We start from the raw sequence: 20,385 nt of genomic DNA, 5'->3' as shown, positions 1-20,385 counted from the left end.
GCAACTCTATGCCAATAGAATGGACAACCTGGAAGAAATGGACAAATTCTTAGAAAGGTATAACCTTCCAAGACTGAACCAGGAAGAAACAAAATATCAACAGACCAATCACAAGTAATGAAATTGACACTGTGATTAAAAATCTTCCAACAAACAAGTCCAGGATCAGATGGCTTCACAGGTGAATTCTTTCAGACATTTAGAGAAGAGCTAACACCCATCCTTCTCAAACTCTTCCAAAAAATTGCAGAGGAAGGAACACTCCCAAACTCATTCTCTGAGGCCACCATCACCCTGATACCAAAAGCAGACAAAGATACTACAAAAAAAGAAAATTACAGACCAATATCACTGATGAACTTAGAAGCAAAAATCCTCAGCAGAATACTAGCAAACAGAATCCAACAACACATTAAAAGGATCATACACTATGATCAAGTAGGATTTATCCCAGGGATGCAAGGATTCTTCAATATATGCAAATCAATCAATGTGATACACCATATTAACAAATTGAAGAATAAAAGCCATATGATCATCTCAATAGATGCAGAAAAAGCTTTTGACAAAATTCAACACCCATTTATGATAAAAACTCTCCAGAAAGTGGGCATAGAGGTAACCTACCTCAACATAATAAAGGCCACATATGACAAACCCACAGCAAACATCATTCTCAGTTGTGAAAAACTGAAAGCATTTCCTCTAAGACCAGGAATAAGACAAGGATGTCCACTCTCGCCACTTATTCAACATAGTTGTGGAAGTCCCAGCCACAGCAATCAGAGAAGAAAAAGAAATAGAAGGAATCCAACTTGGAAAAGAAGTAAAACTGTCATTGTTTGCAGATGACATGATACTATACATAGAGAATCCTAAACATGCCACCAGAACGCTACTAGAGCTAATCAATGAATCTGGTAAAGCAGCAGGATACAAAATTAATGCACAGCAATCTCTTGCATTCCTAAACACTAATGATGAAAACTCTGAAAGAGAAATTAAGGAAACACTCCCATTTACCACTGCAACAAAAATAATAAAATACCAAGGAATAAACCTACCTAAGGAGATGAAAGACTTGTATGCAGAAAACAATAAGACACTGATGAAAGAAATTAAAGATGATACCAACAGATAGAGAGATATACCATGTTCTTGGATTGGAGAATCAACATTGTGAAAATGACTATACTACCCAAAGCAATCTACAGATTTCAATGCAATCCCTATCAAATTACCAGTGGCATTTTTTTTTTTTTTTTTTTACAGACCTAGAACAAAAAATCTTAAAATTTGTATGGAGACACAAAAGAACCCGAATAGCCAAAGCAGTCTTGAGGGAAAAAAACAGACCTGGAGGAATCAGACTCCCTGACTTCAGACTATACTACAAAGCTACCATAATCAAGACAATATGGTACTGGCACAAAACCAGAAACATAGATCAATGGAACAGGATAGAAAGCCCAGAGATAAGCACCTGTGGTCAACTAGTCTATGACAAAGGAGGCAAGGATATAGGAGAAAAAACAGTCTCTTCAATAAGTGGTGCTGGGAAAACTGGACAGCTACCTGTAAAAGAGTGAAATTAGAACACTCTCTAACACTGTACACAATAATAAAGTCAAAATGGATTAGAGACCTAAATGTAAGACTGGACACTATAAAACTTAGAGGAAAACGTAGGAAGAACACTCTTTGACATAAATCACAGCAAGATCTTTTTTGATCCACCTCCTAGAGTAATGAAATAAAAACAAAATAAATGGGACCTAATGAAACTTAAAAGCTTTTGCAAAGCAAAGGAAACTACAAACAAGATGAAAAGATAACCCTCGGAATGGGAGAAAATATTTGCAAATGAATCAATGGACAAAGGATTAATCTCCAAAGTATAAACAGCTCATGCAGCTCAATATTTAAAAAGCAACCCAATTGAAAAATGGGCAGAAGACCTAAATAGACTTTTCTCCAAAGAAGACATACATATGGCCAAGAAGCACATGAAAAGCTGCTCAACATCACTAATTATTAGAGAAATGCAAATCAAAAGTGCAATGAGGTATCACCTCACATCAGGTAGAACGGACATCATCAGAAAATGTACAAACAAATGCTGGAGAGGGTGTGGCAAAAAGGGAATCCTCCTGCACTCTCGGTAGGAATGTAAATTGATACAGCCACTATGGAGAACAGTATGGAGGTTCCTTAAAAAACTAAAAATAGAACTACCATATGACCCAGCAATCCCACTACTGGGCATATACCCAGAGAAAACCATAATTCAAAAAGACACATGCACCCCAATGTTCATTGCAACACTATTTACAATAGCCAGGTCATGGAAGCAACCTAAATGCCCATTGACAGACGAATGGATAAAGAAGATGTGGTACATATCTACAATGGAATATTACTCAGCCATAAAAAGGAATGAAATTAGGTCATTTTTAGAGATGTGGATGGATTTAGAGACTGTCATACAGAGTGAAGTAAGTCAGAAAGAGAACAACAAATATTGTATATTAACTCATATATGTGGAACCTTGAAAAATGTTACAGATGAACTGGTTTGCAGGGCAGAAATAGAGACACAGATGTAGAGAACAAACGTGTGGACACCAAGGGGGGAAAGTGGTGGTGGTGGTAGGGGGTTGGTGATGGGATGAATTGGGAGATCGCGCTTGACATGTATACACTAATATGTATAAAATGGATAACTAATAAGAACCTGCTGTATAAAGAAATAAATAAAATTCAAAAAAAAAGTGAATCAGCTATATGTATACATATATCCCCATGTCCCCTCTCTCTCGTATCTCCCTCCCAACCTCCCTACCCCACCCGTCTAGGTGGTCACAAAGCACCAAGTTGATCTCCCTGTGCTATGCAGCTGCTTCCCACTAGCTGTCTGTTTTACATTTGGTAGTGTATATATGTCAGTGCTACTCTTTCACTTCATCTCAGCTTACCCTTCCCCCTCCCCGTGTCCTCAAGTCCATTCTCTACGTCTGCATCTTTATTTCTGTCTTGTCCCTAGGTTCTTCAGAACCTTTTTTTTTTTTTAAAGATTCCATATATATGTGTTAGCATATGCTCTTCGTTTTTCTCTTTCTGGCTTACTTCACTCTGTATGACAGAATCTAGGTCCATCCACCTGACTACAGATAACTCAGTTTTGTTTGTTTTTATGGCTGAGTAGTATTCTACTGTATATATGTGCCACATCTTCTTTATCCATTCATCTGTCAGTGGACACTTAGTTTTCTTCCATGTCCTGGCTATTGTAAATAGAGCTGCAATGAACATTGTGGTACATGACTCTTTGAATTATGGTTTTCTCAGGGTATATGCCCAGTATTGGGATTGCTGGGGCATATGGCACTTCTATATTTAGTTTTTTAAGGAACCTCCATACTGTTCTCCATAGTGGCTGTATCAATTTACATTCCCACCAACAGTGCAAGAGGGTTCCTTTTTCTCCACACCCTCTCCAGCATTTATTGTCTGTAGATTTTTTGATGATGGTCATTCTGACTGGTGTGAGGTGATACCTCATTGTAGTTTTGATTTGCATTTCTCTAATGATTAGTGATGTTGAGCATCCTCTCATGTGTTTGCTGGCAATCTGTATATCTTCTTTGGAGAAGCATCTATTTAGGTCTTCTGCCCATTTTTGGATTGGGGTGTTTGTATTTTTGGTATTGAGCTGTATGAGCTGCTTGTAAATTTTGGAAATTAATCCTTTGTCAGTTGCTTCATTTGCAAATATTTTCTCCCATTTTGAGTGTTGTCTTTTCATCTTGTTTGTGGTTTCCTTTGCTGTGCAAAAGCTGTTAAGTTTCATTAGGTCCCATTTATTTTTGTTTTTATTTCCGTTTCTCTAGGAGGTGGGTCAAAAAAGACTCTTGCTGTGATTTATGTCATAGAGTGTTCTGCCTCTGTCTTCCTCTAAAAGTTTTATAGTGTTTGGTCTTACATTTAGGTCTTTAATCCGTTTTGAGTTTATTTTTGTGTATGGTGTTAGGGAGTGTTCTAATTTCATTCTTTTACAGGTAGCTGTCCAGTTTTCCCAGCACCACTTATTGAAGAGGCTGTCTTTTCTCCACTGTATATTCTTCCCTCCTTTATCAAAAATAAAGTGACCATATGTGCGTGGGTTTATCTCTGGGCTTTCTGTCCTGTTCCATTGATCTGTATTCCTGTTTTTTGTTCCAGTACCATATTGTTTTGATTATTGTCACTTTGTAGTATAGTCTGAAGTCCGGGAGCCTGATTCCTGCAGCTCCATTTTTCTTTCTCAAGATTGCTTTGGCCATTCGGGGTCTTTTGTGTTTTCTTAGAAATTGTGAAATTTTTTGTTCTAGTGCTGTGAAAAATGCCATTGGTAGTTTGATAGGGATTGCATTGAATCTGTTTATTGCTTTGCGTAGTATAGTCATTTTCACAGTGTTGATTCTTCCAGTCCAAGAACATGGTATATCTCTCCATCTGTTGGTATCATCTTTAATTTCTTTCATCAGTGTCTTATAGTTTTCTGCATACAGGTCCTTTTTGTCTCCTTAGGTAGGTTTATTCCTAGTATTTAATTTTTTTTGTTGCAGTGGTAAATGGGAGTGTTTCCTTAATTTCTCAGAGTTTTCAGCATTAGTGTATAGGAATGCAAGAGATTTCTGTTCATTAATTTTGTATCCTGCTGCTTTACCAAATTCATTGATTAGCTCTAGTAGTGTTCTGGTGGCATGTTTAGGATTCTCTATGTATAGTATCATGTCATCTGCATTGACCGTTTTACTTCTTCTTTTCTGATTTGGATTCCTTTTATTTCTTTTTCTTCTCTGATTGCTGTGGCTAAAACGTCCAAAACTATGTTGAATAATAGTTGTGATAGTGGACAACCTTGTCTTTTTCCTGATATTAGAGGAAATGGTTTCAGTTTTTCACCATTGTGAACCATTTTGCTGTGGGTTTGTCATATATGGCCTTTATTATGTTGAGGAAAGTTCCCTTTATGCCTACTTTCTGGAGGGTTTTTATCATAAATGGCTGTTGAATTTTGTCAAAAGCTTTTTCTGCATCTATTGAGATGATCATATGGTTTTTTTCCTTCAGTTTGTTAATGTGATTATAGCATTGATTGATTTGCATATATTCAAGAATCCTTGCCTTCCTGGGATAAACCCCACTTGATCATGGTGTATGATCCTTTTAATGTGCTGTTGGATTCTGTTTGCTAGTATTTTGTTGAGGATTTTTGCATCTATGTTCATCAGTGATATTGGCCTGTAGTTTTCTTTCTTTGTGACATCTTTGTCTGATTTTGGTATCGGGGATAGTGGCCTCGTAGAATGAGTTTGGGAGTGTCCCTTCCTCTGTTATATTTTGGAAGAGTTTGAGAAGGATGGGTGTTAGATCTTCTGTAAATGTTTGAGAGAATTCACATGTGAAGCCATCTGGTCCTGGGCTTTTGTGTTTTGGAAGATTTTTAATGACAGTTTCAATTTCAGTGCTTGTGATTGGTCTGTTTATGTTTTCTATTTTTTCCTGGTTCAGTCTCGGGATTTTGTGCTTTTCTAAGAATTTGTCCATTTCTTCCAGGTTGTCCATTTTACTGGCATATAGTTGCTTGTGGTAATCTCTCATGATCCTTTGTATTTCTGCAATGTCAGTTGGTACTTATCCTTTTTCATTTCTAATTCTGTCTTCTCCCTTTTTTTCTTGATGAGTCTGGCTAATCGTTTATCAATTTTGTTTATCTTCTCAAGCAACCAGATTTTAGTTTTATTGATCTTTGCTATCGTTTCCTTCATTTCTTTTTCATTCATTTCTGCTCTGATCTTTATGATTTCTTTCCTTCTGCTATCTTTGGGTTTTTTTGTTCTTTCTGTAATTGCTTTAGGTGTAAGTTTAGGTTGTTTATTTAAGATTTTTCTTGTTTCTTGAGGTGTGATTGTATTGCTATCAGCTTCCCTTTTAGAACTGCTTTTGCTGCATTCCATAGATTTTGGGTTGTCATTGTCATTTTTTTCTAGGTATTTTTTGATTTCGTCTTTGATTTCTTCAGTGATCTCTTGGTTATTTAGTAGCATAATGTTTAGCCTCCATGTGTTTGTATTTATTACAGTTTTTTTTCCTGTAATGGATATCTAGTCTCATAGCGTTGTGGTGGGAAAAGATACTTGATAAGATTTCAGTTTTCTTACATTTACTAAGGCTTGATTTGTGACCCAAGATATGATCTGTCCTGGAGAATGTTCCATGAGAACTTGAGAAGAAAGTGTATTCAGTTGTTTTTGGATGGAATGTCCTATAAATATCAATTTAGTCTATCTGGTCTATTGTGTCATTTAAAGCTTGTGTTTCCTTATTTATTTTCTGTCTGGATGATCTGCCTATTGGTGTAAGTGGGGTGTTAAAGTTCCCCACTGTTTTTGTGTTACTGTCGATTTCTCCTTTTATGGCTGTGAACATTTGCCTTATGTTTTGTGGTGCTCCTATGTTGGCTGCATAAATATTTATAATTGTTATTTTTTTCTTCTTGGATTGATCCTTTGATCATTATGTCATGTCCTTATCTCTTGTAACATTCTTTATTTTAAAGTATTTTATCTGATACGAGTATTGCTACTCCAGCTTTCTTGTGATTTCCATTTGCATAGAATATCTTTTTCCATCCCCTCACTTTCAGTCTGTATGTGTCGCTAGGTCTGAAGCAGGTTTCTTGTAGACAGCATATTTAAATGTCTTGTTTTTGTATCCATTCAAACAGTCTTTGTCTTTCGGTTGGAGCATTTAATTCATTTACATATAAGGTGTTCGGTGATATGTATGTTCCTATTACCATTTTCTTAATTGATTTGGGTTTGTTTTTGTTGGTCTTTTTCTTCTGCGTTTCCTGCTTAGAGAAGTTCCTTTAGCATTTGTTGTAAAGCTGGTTTTGTGGTGCTGAATTCTCGTAGTTTTTGCTTGTCTGTAAAGCTTTTTATTTCTCCATTGAATCTGAATGAGATCCTTGCTGGGTACAGTAATCTTGGTTGTAGGTTTTTCCCTTTCATCACTTTAAGTATATTCTGCCACTCCCTTCCGGCTTGCAGAGTTTCTCCTGAAAGATCAGCTGTTAACCTATTGGGGGTTCCCTTATATGTTATTTGTTGGTTTTCCATTGCTGCTTTTAATATTTTTTCTTTGTAGTTAGATTTTCATAGTTTGATTAATATGTCTCTTGGTGTATTTCTCCTTGGATTTATCCTGTATGGGACTCTCTGCACTTCCTGACTTGATTGACTATTTCCTTTCCCATGTTAGGGAAGTTTTCAACTATAATCTCTTCAGATATTTTCTCAGTCCCTTTCTTTTTCTCTTCTTCTTCTGGGGCCCTTATAATTTGAATGTTGGTGCATTTTATGTCCCAGAGGTCTCTGTGACTGTCCTCAATTCTTTTCATTCTTTTTTGTTTATTGTGCTCTGCAGTGGTTATTTCCACTATTTTATCTTCCAGGTCACTTATCCGTTCTTCTGCCTCAGTTATTCTACTATTGATTCCTTCTAGAGAATTTTTAATTTCATTGTTCATCATTGTTTGTTTGCTCTTTAGTACTTCTGGGTCCTTGTTAAGAGTTTCTTGTATTTTCTCCATTCTGTTTCCAAGATTTTGGATCATCTTTACTATCATTACTCTGAATTCTTTTTTAGGTAGACTGCCTATTTCCTCTTCATTTGTTTGGTCTGGTTGGTTTTACTTTGTTCCTTCATCTGCTGTGTATTTCTCTGTCTTCTCATTTTGCTTAACTTACTGTGTTAGGGGTCTGCTTTTTGCAGACTGCAGGTTCATAGTTCCCATTGTTTTTGGTGTCTGTCCCCAGTGGGTAAGGTTGGTTCAGTGGGTTGTGTAGGCTTCCTGGTGGATGGGACTGGTGCCTGTGTTCTGGTGGATGAGGCTGGATCTTGTCTTTCTGGTGGGCAGGACCGTGTCCGGTGGTGTGTTTTGGGGTGTCTGTGAACTTAGTATGATTTTAGGCAGCCTCTCTGCTAATGGGTGGGGTTGTGTTCCTGTCTTGCTAGTTGTTTGGCATGGGGTGTCCAGTACTGGAGCTTGCTGGTCGTTGAGTAGAGCTGGGTCTTAGCGTTGAGATGGAGATCTCTGGGAGAGCTCTCTCCCATATTATGAGAGGCCAGGAGGTCTCTGGTGGACCAGTGTTCTGAACTTGGCTTTCTGACCTCAGAGGCTCAGGCCTGGCACCTGGCCAGAGCACCAAGACCCTGTCAGCCACACAGCTCAGAAGAAAAGGGAGAAAAGAAAAAACAGGAAGAAACAGAAGTTATTAAAATAAAATAATTAAAAAAAGAGCAATTAAACAAATAAATCCACCAATGATAGTAAGTGCTAAAAACTATACTAAAAAAACCTGGACACACAGAACCCTAGGACAAATAGTAAAAGCAAACCTATACAGACAGAATCACACAAAGAAGCATATACATACACACTCACAAAAAGAGAAAAAGAAAAATATATAAAAAAAGGAAGAGAGCACCCAAATAAATAAACAAATCTACCAATGATAATCTCTAAATACTGAACTAAGATAAACATAAAACTAGAAACAAATTAGATGCAGAAAGCAAACCCCAAGTCTACAGTTGCTCCCAAAGTCCACCGCCTCAGTTTTGGGATGACTCGTTGTCTATTCAGGTATTCCACAGTTGCAGGGTACAGCAAGTTGATTGTGGAGATTTAATCTGCTGCTCCTGAGGCTGCTCGGAGAGATTTCCCTTTCTCCTGTTTGTTCGCACAGCTCCCGGGGTTCAGCTTTGGATTTGACCCGCCTCTGCATGTAGGTCGCCTGAGGGCATCTGTTCTTCGCTCAGACAGGACGGGGTTAAAGGAGCAGCTGATTCGGGGGCTCTGGCTCACTCAGGCCAGGGTGAGGGAGGCGTACGGAATGCAGGGCAAGCCTGTGGTGGCAGAGGCCAGTGTGATGCTGCAATAGCCTGTGGCGCGCCTTGTGTTCTTCTGGGGAGGTTGTCCGTGGATCATGGGACCCTGGCAGTGGTGGGCTGCACAGGCTCCCGGGAGGGGAGGTGTGGATAGTGACCTGTGCTTGCACACAGGCTTCTTGGTGGCTGCAACAGTAACTTTAGCGTTTCATGCTCGTCTCTGGTGTCCACGCTGATAGCTGTGGCTTGTGCCCGTCTCTGAAGCTTGTTTAGGCGGTGCCTCTCTCCTTATGCACCCTTTTAGGAAGTATGAGGTCTTCTGCCAGCATTCAGTAGGTGTTCTGTAGGAGTTGTGCCACATGTAGATCTATTTTTGGTGTATTTGTGGGGAGGAAGGTGATCTCCACATCTTACTCCTCTGCCATCTTGAAGGTCCTATTATAGAATTTTAAAGAGTTCTTTATTCTGGATACAGGTCTGTTAAAAGAGTTATGTTTTGTGAATATTGTCCATTCTATGAGTTGTCTTTTCAGTTTCTTGTTGGTGTGCTTTGAGATACAAACGTTTTTAATCTTGATGAGGTACAATTTATGTATTTGTCTTTTTGTTGCTTGTGTTTCTGTCATATCTAAGAAACCATTCCCTATTCCAACAACACCAATATTTACTTCTGTTTTTTCTTCAAAGAGTTTCCGTTTTAGCTCTTATATTTAGATCTTTGATCATTTTGAATTAATTTTTGCATATAGTGTGAGGTGTAGGTCGTCATATTTATTAGTATGCTGTAATACGTATACTGTATGTATGACCCAGCCGTACCACTTTTAGGTTTTTACCCAAGTTCACTCAAAATCCATGTACATATCAGCTTTATTCATAACAGCCAAAACATGGAAACAACTCAGATGTCCTTTAACAGTTCTTTCATCGCCCCCAAGTGTGGTACATCCTTACAATGGAATACAGCTTCGCAATAAGAAGGAACGAAGTACTGACATGCCCAACAACATGGATAAATCTCAGATGAGTCATGCTTATTGAAAGCAGCCAGATTCATCTGCCTTCCTTAAAGGCATTAGCACTCAGAAATAAGAGATGATAGACCTCAGAGGATGTTGGTAACTATGACAGATATAGATAGTGCTTTTTCCTTTGCAGGCATTATTCTCAGTGCCTTATAGATATTAACTCATTTTATACCCACATCTTTATGAAATACATATTATTATCCCAATTTTACAGGTCAGGAAACTGAGCTAGAGAGGTTAAGTAACTTCTCCCATGTGACATAGTTAGTAAATAGTGTCACTGGGTTCCACATCCAGGCCCTCTTTTGCCACAGTCTGTACTATTCTACTAGTTTTGTATTTCATAGGAAAGCTCTGGGTGTAGCCAAAATATGAATGAGTTATTTGGGAACTTAAGCAAAGCCTTATTAATGAATTTGCTTATTTTCTTTCCTTCTCGGGCATACTTTCTGTTACACAGTTTTCATTCTTAGCTCAAGTAGGACAGGGTTCCCTTCAGTTGAAAGGGTCAAATCTGAGTTTTAAAATTCTAGCCTTTCTTTTCTGTTAAAAGACAGCAGATTTTTAAACAATTCCTATTTTATTTACCCTTATAATTTAGAGCCTGACTGACTTTCATGATACTTGGAGATAATCTCCTAAAACAAATCATTTGTCTTTAAATTTCATGTCCCCTAATCATTTGCTGTTTTCAAAAAAAGAAAAGTGATTGCTAGAAAAAGAGACTAGGATGCCTAGATCTTGGTTTCGAAATACCATTCTCCAGTAAAAGGAGTCAGGACTCCTTGGTGAAGAGTTGATTCCAAGTTTGGGGAAATGCAAGATGAGCTTGGAACATGTTTTGGTACCAGAAAGTAAGAAAATGCTCAAAAAAACCCCAAACAACAAAAAAGGGAAGCAAGTCAAAAAGAGCCAGGGACAATTTGAAGGGACTCAATGACCAAAGCCAGGATATTTGAACAAGAAAATAAATAATGATAGTAATGAGTTATAATCCATGAAATAAAATAAATATCCATGAATCCATACTAAGTTAACAATTGAATAGATAGATTGGATCGAGAATCAGATCCATTTGTTCAGTAGTCTTCCTTATAGAATCCTAATCCATACGCATGAAAGGAATGACGGAAGTAACATGCCGTTAGGCAAACCCACAAGGATCAGTTGTTGTAGGCACGAGCCATCAATGGATGCTGAAATTAGTGAGCTAACGTGTGCTGAGAAACAGGGTGTTTAGGCATAGTCTCAGTAGATCTCCCCACAGGGTGCTTATTAATTACAAAGGGAAAAATAATAGCTTCATGGTGGAGAAATCTGACAGACACCACCTTAACCAGTGATCGTCTGACAGCCCCAGTAATAAGCCATGTGAACATCATGGACCCTTGATGTTAGGTCCTGAGAAGGGCACAATGTCTTCTCTGTGATGTTCTTGCCCAAAATGTATAGCCTCAATTTAATCACAAGGAAATAGCAGACAACCACACATTGAGGGCCGTTGTATAAAATAACTACAGAAACTCCTCAGAAGTGTCATGGTCCTGAGAGATGAGGAGACACTGGGCACACTTAAAGCCTGGAGCAAGGAGACATGGCAGCTAAACACAGTGGGATCCCAGGTGTGGTGCCGGACCATGACGACCAGGATGAGGACGCAAGTGCTAAAACTGGTGACATGTGAATAAGATCTGTGGATTAGTTAATAGGCTTGTATTATTAGTTTAGATAATTTTACTAAGATCATATACAGTGTTAACATTAGGGAAAGCTGGGCAAAACCTGTACTGGAGTTCTGTGTACTAATGTTGCAACTCTTCTGTTAATGTAAAATTATTTTAAAATAAAAAAGTTTAAAAAATGTAAAAAGAAAACAGATACTCTGTGATGCCCAGAGAATAACATACGTTCAGTGATCAGATTGTTGAGGATGTGCTAAATTCAGTGCCAACCATAGTAGGAAACTTAAAAAAAATATCCGCTCCCGAGGAGCTTATAGCCCTTCAAGGGGCTGAGAAAGTCATGCAAACAATTGATTGTCATCTGCTAACTGATTTCTGTAATCTATGCAGATGAAAGTTCAGGGAGCATATAGGAAAAAGAACTCTTAATGTATTGAAAGAAATAAAAAAAAAATTTTTTTCTTTTTAATTTTATTTTTGCGGTACGCGGGCCTCGCACTGCTGTGGCCTCTCCCGTTGCAGAGCACAGGCTCCGGACGCGCAGGCTCAGCGGCCATGGCTCACGGGCCCAGCCGCTCTGCGGCACGTGGGATCCTCCTGGACTGGGGCACGAACCTGCATCCCCTGCATCGGCAGGCGGACTCTCAACCACTGTGCCACCAGGGAAGCCCTAAAAATTTTTTTATTTAGAGATGTTTTGGATTGAAATAACTTTGTGCCCAGGTTGAATTCTTTGTAGTAGATTGTCATTTTTGCATTTGGTCACCATCAGCAAAAGCCTTTCCGTGTGTGGCAGAAAACGGATTTCCTAAGTATCACTGGAGCCCCAGCTGTTAGAGCATCATTTGCTTCTTGTAATACGTATTGAAATAGGAAAGAGGAGAACAGTCTGGTTCAGCACAGTATCTCATGCCTACTTTGTTTACAGCTTGTGAATGGACCCCTCTCCATTGTCACTTTTTACCTGAAAGTAAGGCAGGGGGCGGTGCCGGCGCCACCTGGATTAGGCCTCCAGGATGCCATGCCAAGGAGGAGGGTGGGGATGGGGGTAGGTGGTGTTGCAGTGTGAGTGGGCGTGCGCATGCACATGCGAGAGAGGTCTCTGGTGAGCAGGGGCCCAGCCCCCAGCCTCAGGGCACCCAGCGAACTTGCCTCTTTTACCATCCAGAGTACAAATGTCTTATGATTTGCCATCATAAGACATTTTTTGTGTGTTGGAATGTAGATGTTAATAATGAAGTGAAACCTGGTTATTTGAGCCTCTCTTTAGGGACAGAATTTAAGATGCATTCGAGTTTCATTCTGGACATGTCCCAATTGTGATCTCTTTTGGTTGCAGAAATGGTGGTGTGGCAAAGGGGCCGGGGTCTCTGAGAACAAGGAGTAGGCTGGATGGAGGGCCTTTCTCCTTTGTCTTCCAGGGCATGTGAGACAGTGTTACTGTCTCAGTATTCCTCCCCTCACTTTTATCACCTCTTAGTCACCCATCCCCCATTTGTTTGATTTCAAAAGGCCTTTTTTGCAAATAGGCTGTTGTAACTCCTCCGTATAAAACTTTGGTTCCTCATCTCCCTGTTTTTCTTTTCCTGTAGGAGAGGAAGTGGGCTATACTGAGCTCATGAGAGATGATCAGGAATTTGAACTATTTCAATGGAGAACTGATTTCTGGGATTAAAGGAGAGGGTCAACTGCCTTTCTTCCCAGGAAAGCTGGGAGGCTCAATCACATGGCCTTCATTTACAGGCTCTAAAAATAGAGCAGTGCTGATCTGGTCTGTAGGGATGCAGTTCGTGTTCCCAGGCCCTTCTGCTGCTGTGTCCAGCATCTGAATGTTCCTGTCTTCCTTTGTTTTTATAATGAAATCTCAGATGTGCTCATTGAGATCAGAGGAGATAATATCGAAGCCTGATTTCGATCACACTGAGATGTTATAGCTTGTAAACATCTATTGTACAGTAACTACTGTCTTGTTGGCACAGAGTTTCAGAAACTGTGGAGGAGTGTCACTGTGGATTCAATGGATGAGGAGAAAATTGAAGAGTATCTGAAGCGACAGGGTATTTCTTCCATGCAGGAATCTGGACCAAAGAAAGTGGTACGTACTCTCTAGAAGAAAATGTAATCCTCTGCTCTTTGAACTGTTAGCCTGTGTCCTGTGCAGCTCTCGGAAGAGCAGGTAGGTAGGTAGTTCTCCCTTCCAGTTTTTTCTGTGTCCTAATCCTGTGACCTTGGTCAGATGCATTCAGATCACGTCTGGTGTACTGAGGGCCAACGGATCTCTTTGCCCTCAGGGGCTGCTCGCCAGGTATGTGAGAGCCTCCCCGGCAGTCAGTGCCTGCCCTTAAGCTCCAGCCATAGGGCGTGTAGTGCCCACGTGTTGTGCTCCCAGTTTCTGCCAGGGGCTTGCTTCATCGTTCTGGCCTTTATGGTCTTCACCGCACCCCCCACCCCTCTTGCTCCCGGAGCCCGGTGGTCTCGGTGCCTGGCTTTGCCTTAGCCTTGATCACACTGAATTATCCTTGTTGACTTTCAGATCCCTTAGGAACCAGATATTACTGTCTTTATAGCCCCCAAATCCTGCTCATTGGAGGGATTTGTAATTGAACGAAGACCTGTGAATTCCTTTACCAGCTAACCAGCTCTCTGCAGCCCAGGGTCAAAGCCAGGATGAGAACTATTTCACTAACACCCTCCTTCCCTGTCCACCATCGTGCCTTTGTAGCTTGACTTGTTTGTGGCTTAGTGTTTTATTCAGTGAAGTTTTAGGACTCCTTTAAAAGGGGAAATTTATTGCCAGTGATCTCCAAGAATTAGCGTGATTGCAGCACTTCATGGTTTCCCGTCATTGCTTAGTTTGTTAATATTATGTGGTATTAGTATTTCAGGTATACAGTGAAGAAAAGAGGATAATATTTAACAAATCTTTCTGTGTTCATCCACTTCCCAATTTGCCCATATCTCTATATTTTGCTGTATTTGCTTCAGGTCTTTGTTTTATTGGTAGTTAATGGTGGATAAAATTTTAAACCTGATAATAGAGATGAAAAACAAAAGAGATTTACTGTCTCTCTTTTTACCCACTTCATGCCTACAATAGTTCTGGTTAGTTTTCATGCCAGCCCATTTATTCCAGGTGGAGGTATGCACTTCACTGTAACAGAAAGCCCTGGTCTGTGTTTTCGAACAAGGATTGTGTGGATTGGTGTGTGTGAGGCTGGGCTGCAGAACAGAAAAAAGGTCACAAACCCTGCATCTCTTTGCTGCTGGTTTCTGGGGCATCTTTTGTAAATCCTCCCCATATTACCGCTCTGAGTAGCCATTGTTTCTAACTGTCTTTACCTTTTCCTGTAGGCTCCTATTCAGAGAAGGAAAAAGCCAGCTTCACAGAAAAAGCGACGGTTTAAAACTCACAATGAGCACTTGGCCGGGGTGCTGAAGGACTACTCTGACATCACTCCTGGCAAGTAGTGGACAGGTTTGTCTGAGAGCAAAGAGTTACAAAGTCAAGATCTTCTTTGTTGACGCTGGGATCTGAAGACTGACCGTCTTCCCATTCTACTTCTTAGGACCGAGGACAGGAGCAGTTCAGTTTACAGAACTAGTGCAAATTACCAAACTTGAAGCTTATTTTCATTAATGGGCTAATGAGAAATGTTATGTCCCCTGTTAACCTCCTTCTTGGGGGAAAGGCGCTCAGCATGGCATACAGGTGACTTTGCTATTTATCTCTACTTCTAAGTGGTTCCTGGTTCCATTTTCCTTTTCATTACCTTAGAACAGGTTTGCCGATAGTCTTGAATGCAGTATTTGTTTATTCCAAAAGAGCATATTTATAATAAAATCGTTGTAGAAGGAGCTCTGAGATGTCAGTGAGTTCAGTTTGCTTCTTTCCATTCTTGGCAGTGACGGGTGGCAGCTCGTCTTTGACTCCCACAGGTGGTGTCTGGAATGCTGTTGGAGACCGAGGTCTGGTCTGCATTGCTGAGTGTGTGGATTTCACAGTTGGAACCCAAGGTGTGCCTCTTGGTAGCAGGTGAAGCAGTAAAGGTACACTACATGTGATTTTTTAATGCTTGCTTTTAAAAGGGTAAATCAGTATTTAGCCTCTTGGATTTTGCACGTCATGTTCTCATGCCATCTCCAGCAAGGATGAAGACATGACTGTGTCCCAGCCCTGATGGGGCTTGGCCCTGAGGTTCTTCTTTCAGAGACTCCCTCTGTCTCCCAATCACTGGCTGAGCTCAGGAGAGCTCCTGTCACACATGTGGGTTAAGAGTTGTGGTGACTTTTGGGGAAATCTGTGGTCATTCCATCATTCTATGGTAAACTACCCATTTTCCTTATCTGTGCTTGTTTTATGGTCTGTGGTGGCCCTTCGGGGTGATAGTTATGGTTCTCATATCACATTGTGGTAGATTATAAAAGCAAGGTTTGGTGTTCTCAAAAAAGGTATGATGATAGTCCAAAGCAGTCAGTACTTTGTGCAGATGACAAGGAGCCTTTTTGCTGTTTTAGTTTTTATCCTTTTTGTTTACTTCTCATCCATTATCAGTGTCATCCTATTTCAGTGTCATCTTACCTCCTTATATCCAAGCCCCAAAATATGGCATGAAAAGATGTAAAACTGAGACTCCTCAGGATAATTTAGAAAATGGGAAACTCAATCTGTCTTGCTTTGTAGAGGATTTTTGCTAGTAAGGAAGAGCTTTAATATTTTATGGCATAAACTAGCTCTCTTTTTAAAAAAAAAAAAATCTGGAGCTGGCTTATCTCCAAGTATACCTACTTTTTCTGGTCTATACATACCCACCCCCACCAGTTTTAGTGAGATACAGTTGACATACAGCACTGTGTAAGTTTTAAGATGCACAGCATAAGATTTGACTTACATACATCATAAAATGATTACCACAGTAAGTTTAATGTCACTCATTTCATATACATACCAAAAACAAGCGATGAGAACTCCTTAGGATTTACTTTTAACAATTTTCACATGTATCATACAGCAGTGCTATCTGTAGTCCTCTTGCTGTACATTACATCCCTAGTACTTATTTATCTTAAAACTGGAAGTTTGTACCTTTTGACCACCTTTGTCCAATTTCCCCTCACCCTGGCCCACACCTCTGGTAACCACAAATCTGATCTTTTTCTGTGAGGTTTTTCTTTTAAGAATCTACATATAAATGAGATCATTTGGTATTTGCTTAGTCTGTATGACTTACTTAGCATAATGCCATTAAGGCCCATCCATGTTGTTGCAAGTGACACGATTTCCTCCTTTTATGGCTGAATAAGGTTTTATTTGTGTGTGCGTGTGTGTATGTATGTATGTGTATCTGCGTGTATCCATTCATCCACTAGGGAACACGTCTTGGTTATTGTAAATAATGCTGCTGTGAACATGGGGGTTCAGATATCTCTTTTTTGACTTGTGTTTTTGTTTCCTTCAGATATATTCCCAGAAGTAAAATTGCAATATCATATGGTAGTTTCTGTTAACTTTTGGAGGAACTTCCGCCCACAGTGGCTGTACCAGTTTACAACCCCATCAACAGTGCGCAAGGATTCCATTTTCTCTACATCTTCACCAGCACTTGTTATCTCTTGTCTTTTTGATACTAGCCATTCTGACAGGTGTGAGGTGATAGCTTATTGTGCTTTTGATTTGCATCACTAATGATTATATTAATGATGTTGAGCATTTTTTCAGGTACCTGTTGGTCATTTGTATATCTTACTTGGATGAAGGTCTATTCGGGTCCTTTGTCCATCTTTTAATTGGATTATTTTTTATTTATTTTTTTGTTATTGAGTTGTATGAGTTCTTTATATATTTTGGATAGTGACCCTCTTATCATAAGATAAATGGTTTGCAAATATTTTCTCCAATTCCATAGATTGTCTTTTCATTTTATTATTTCTTCTGATGTTCAGAAGCTTTTTAGTTTGATATAGTCCTACTTGTCTATTTGCGATTTTGTTGCTTGTGCTTTAGTTGTATCCAAAAGTTTATTGCCAAGACTCGTGTCAAGGAGCTTTTTTCCTGTGTTTTCTTCTAGGAGTTATATGCATTTTGGTCTTACATTTAAGTCTTTAATCCACTGATTTAATTTTTGTGAGTGGTGTAAGTTAGGGGTCTAGTTTCATACTTGTACATGTGAATGTCCAGTTTTCCCATCACCATTTAGCTGTGGACTTATATGTCCTTTATTATGTTAAGATATGTTCCTTCTGTACCTAATTTGTTAAGAGTGTTTTATCATGAATGGATGTTGAATTTTTTGGAAAGCTTTTTCTGCATCTTTTGAGATGATCATATGATTTTTTTCTTTCTATCAATGTGACATACCAAATTGATTTATGTATGTTGAACCATTCTTGCATCCCAAGGATAAATCTTACTTGATGATGGTGAATGATCTTTTTACTGTACTGCTGAATTCAATTTGCTAGTATTTTATTGAGAAGTTTTGCATCTATATTCATCAGGGATATGGACCTTTAGTTTTCTTTTCTGGTAGTGTACTTTTTTGGCTTTGATATTAGGGTAATGCTAGCCTTATAAAATGAGTTTGGGAATATTCCCTCCTCTTCAGTTTTTTGGAAGAGTTTGATAAGGATTGGCATGAACTCTTCTTTAAATGTTTGATGAAGTTCCCCTGTGAAGCCATCTGGGCCTGGGCTTTTCTTCATTAGGAGACTTTTTTTTTTAATTTATTTATTTGGCTACACTGGGTCTTAGTTGCGGTGTGCGGGATCTTTAATTGCAGCATGTGGGATCTAGTTCTCTGACCAGGGATCAAACCTGGGCCCCCTTCATTGGGAGCACGGAGTCTTAGCCACTGGACCACCAGGGAAGTCCCTGGTGGAAGATTTTTGATTACTGACTGTTTCTAGCAATTGGTATTTTCAGATTTTCTATTTCTTCTGATTTGGTCTTGGTAGGTTATATGTTTCTAATAATTTTTCCATTTCTTCTAGGTTGTCTGGTTTGTTGTATATAGTTGTTCATAGTAGCTGTTTATGATTCTTTGTGTGTCACTTGGAATGTCTCCTTTTTCGTTTATAGTTTTGTTGATTTGGATCCTCTCTTTTCCTTAGTGTAGCTAGAGGTTTATCAGTTTTGTTTATCTCTTCAAAAAACCAACTCTTAGTTTGGTTAATCTTTTCTGCTGCTTTTCTGTTTTATTTATTTCTGTTCTAGTCGTTTTTATTTCCTTCCTTCTGCTAACTTTGGGCTCAGTTTGTACTTTTTCTGTTTTCTAAAGGTGTAGAGTTACGTTGTTTGAGATTTTTCTTGTTTCTTAATGTAGGTGTTTATTGCTATGAACTTCCTTCTTCGAACTGCTTTTGCTGTATCCCATAAGTTTTGGTGTGTTGTGTTTCCATTTTCATTTGTCTCAAGATACTTTTAAATTTCTCCTTTAATTTCATTTTTGATCCATTGGTTGTTCAGGTGAGCATTATTTTCATATGTTCAAGAATTTTCCAGTTTTCCTCCTTTTATTATTTCTAGTTTCATCCCATCTGGTTGGAGAAGATACTTGGTATGATTTCAGTCTTTTTGAATTTGCCAAGGCTTGTTTTGTGGCCTGACGTATGGTCTGTCATAGAATATATTCCATGTGTGCTTGAGAAGAATGCCTATTCTGTTGTTGGGTAGAATGTTGTGTACAGTTGACCTTTGAAAAACATGGGGGATAGGGGTGTGGAAGCCCCACACAGTCAAAATTCTGCATGTAACTTTACAGTTGGCCCTTGTATCTGTGGTTTCAACCAACCATGAATTGTATAGTACTGTAGTGTGTATTTATTGAAAAAAAATCCACACATAAGTGGACCCATGTAGTTCAAGAGTCAACTGTATATGTCTATTAGGTACATTTAGTCTCTAGTGTTGTTCAAATCCTGTTTCCTTACTGATCCTCTGTCTGGATGATCTGTCTATTGTAGAGAGTGGGATATTAAAGTCCCCAACTATTACTTTATTGCAGGTTATTTCTCCTTTTAGTTCTATTAGGTTTGGTTATATGTTTGGGTGCTCTGATTGGGTGCATAAGTATTTACAATTGTTATGTATTCTTTTTTGTTGTTGTTTTTTGGCTGCGCCACACGGCTTGAAGGATCTTGGGTCCCTGACCAGGGATTGAATCTGGGTCCTGGCAGTGAAGGTGCCATGTCCTAACCACAGGACTGCCAGGGAATTTCCAACAATTGTTATATATTCTTGATTGATTGATCCTTTTATCATTGTATAATGACCTTCTTTGTCTCTTTTTACCATTCTTAAAGTCTATTTTGTCTTACATAAGTATAGCTATGCCTGCTTTTCTTTTGAATACCATTTGCCTGAAATATCTTATTCCCTTTGCTCTCAGTCTGTGTCTTTAAAGCTAAAGTGAGTCTCTGATAGGCAGCATATCATTGGATCTTGTTTTTTAATCCATTCAGCAGTTCTGGGTATTTTGATTGGAGGATTTAATCCACTTATGTTTAAAGTAATTATTGTTAGGTGAGGACTTTACTGTTTCCATTTTGTTAATTGTTTTCTGGCTGTTTTGACATGTGGGGAGGGATATAGTCTTTGTGGGAAATTGTGATACGAACCCAGTTGTATTTGAGGGTTGTAATAAAAAGAAAGAAGTTCTTTACCAGTTTTTCTGGGCACCTAGAAACATATCCACCAGAAATTCAAGTTAAAGTCAAAGTCACGTTCTTACCTCTGCCCG

General features: G+C 39.1%; 1 protein-coding gene across 1 annotated transcript in view; it reads left to right on the top strand.

The window, feature by feature from the left end:
• GTF2E2 (general transcription factor IIE subunit 2) overlaps positions 1 to 15,491 on the top strand; it is a 74,959-nt gene extending 59,468 nt beyond the window's left edge. Inside the window, exons 7-8 of the mRNA XM_082680378.1 lie at positions 13,630 to 13,745; positions 15,002 to 15,491. Of these exons, the coding sequence (XP_082536504.1) occupies positions 13,630 to 13,745; positions 15,002 to 15,118 (233 nt within the window). The 3' untranslated portion in view covers positions 15,119 to 15,491. The remainder of the gene's footprint in view (positions 1 to 13,629; positions 13,746 to 15,001) is intronic.
• The last annotated feature ends 4,894 nt before the right edge of the window (positions 15,492 to 20,385 follow it).

The sequence above is a fragment of the Grampus griseus genome, assembly GCF_964374135.1.
Source record: "Grampus griseus genome assembly, chromosome: 21".
Taxonomy (NCBI): Eukaryota; Metazoa; Chordata; class Mammalia; order Artiodactyla; family Delphinidae; genus Grampus; species Grampus griseus.
Note: the sequence above shows the minus strand (reverse complement) of the source record. Positions and strands in the feature narration are given on the sequence as shown.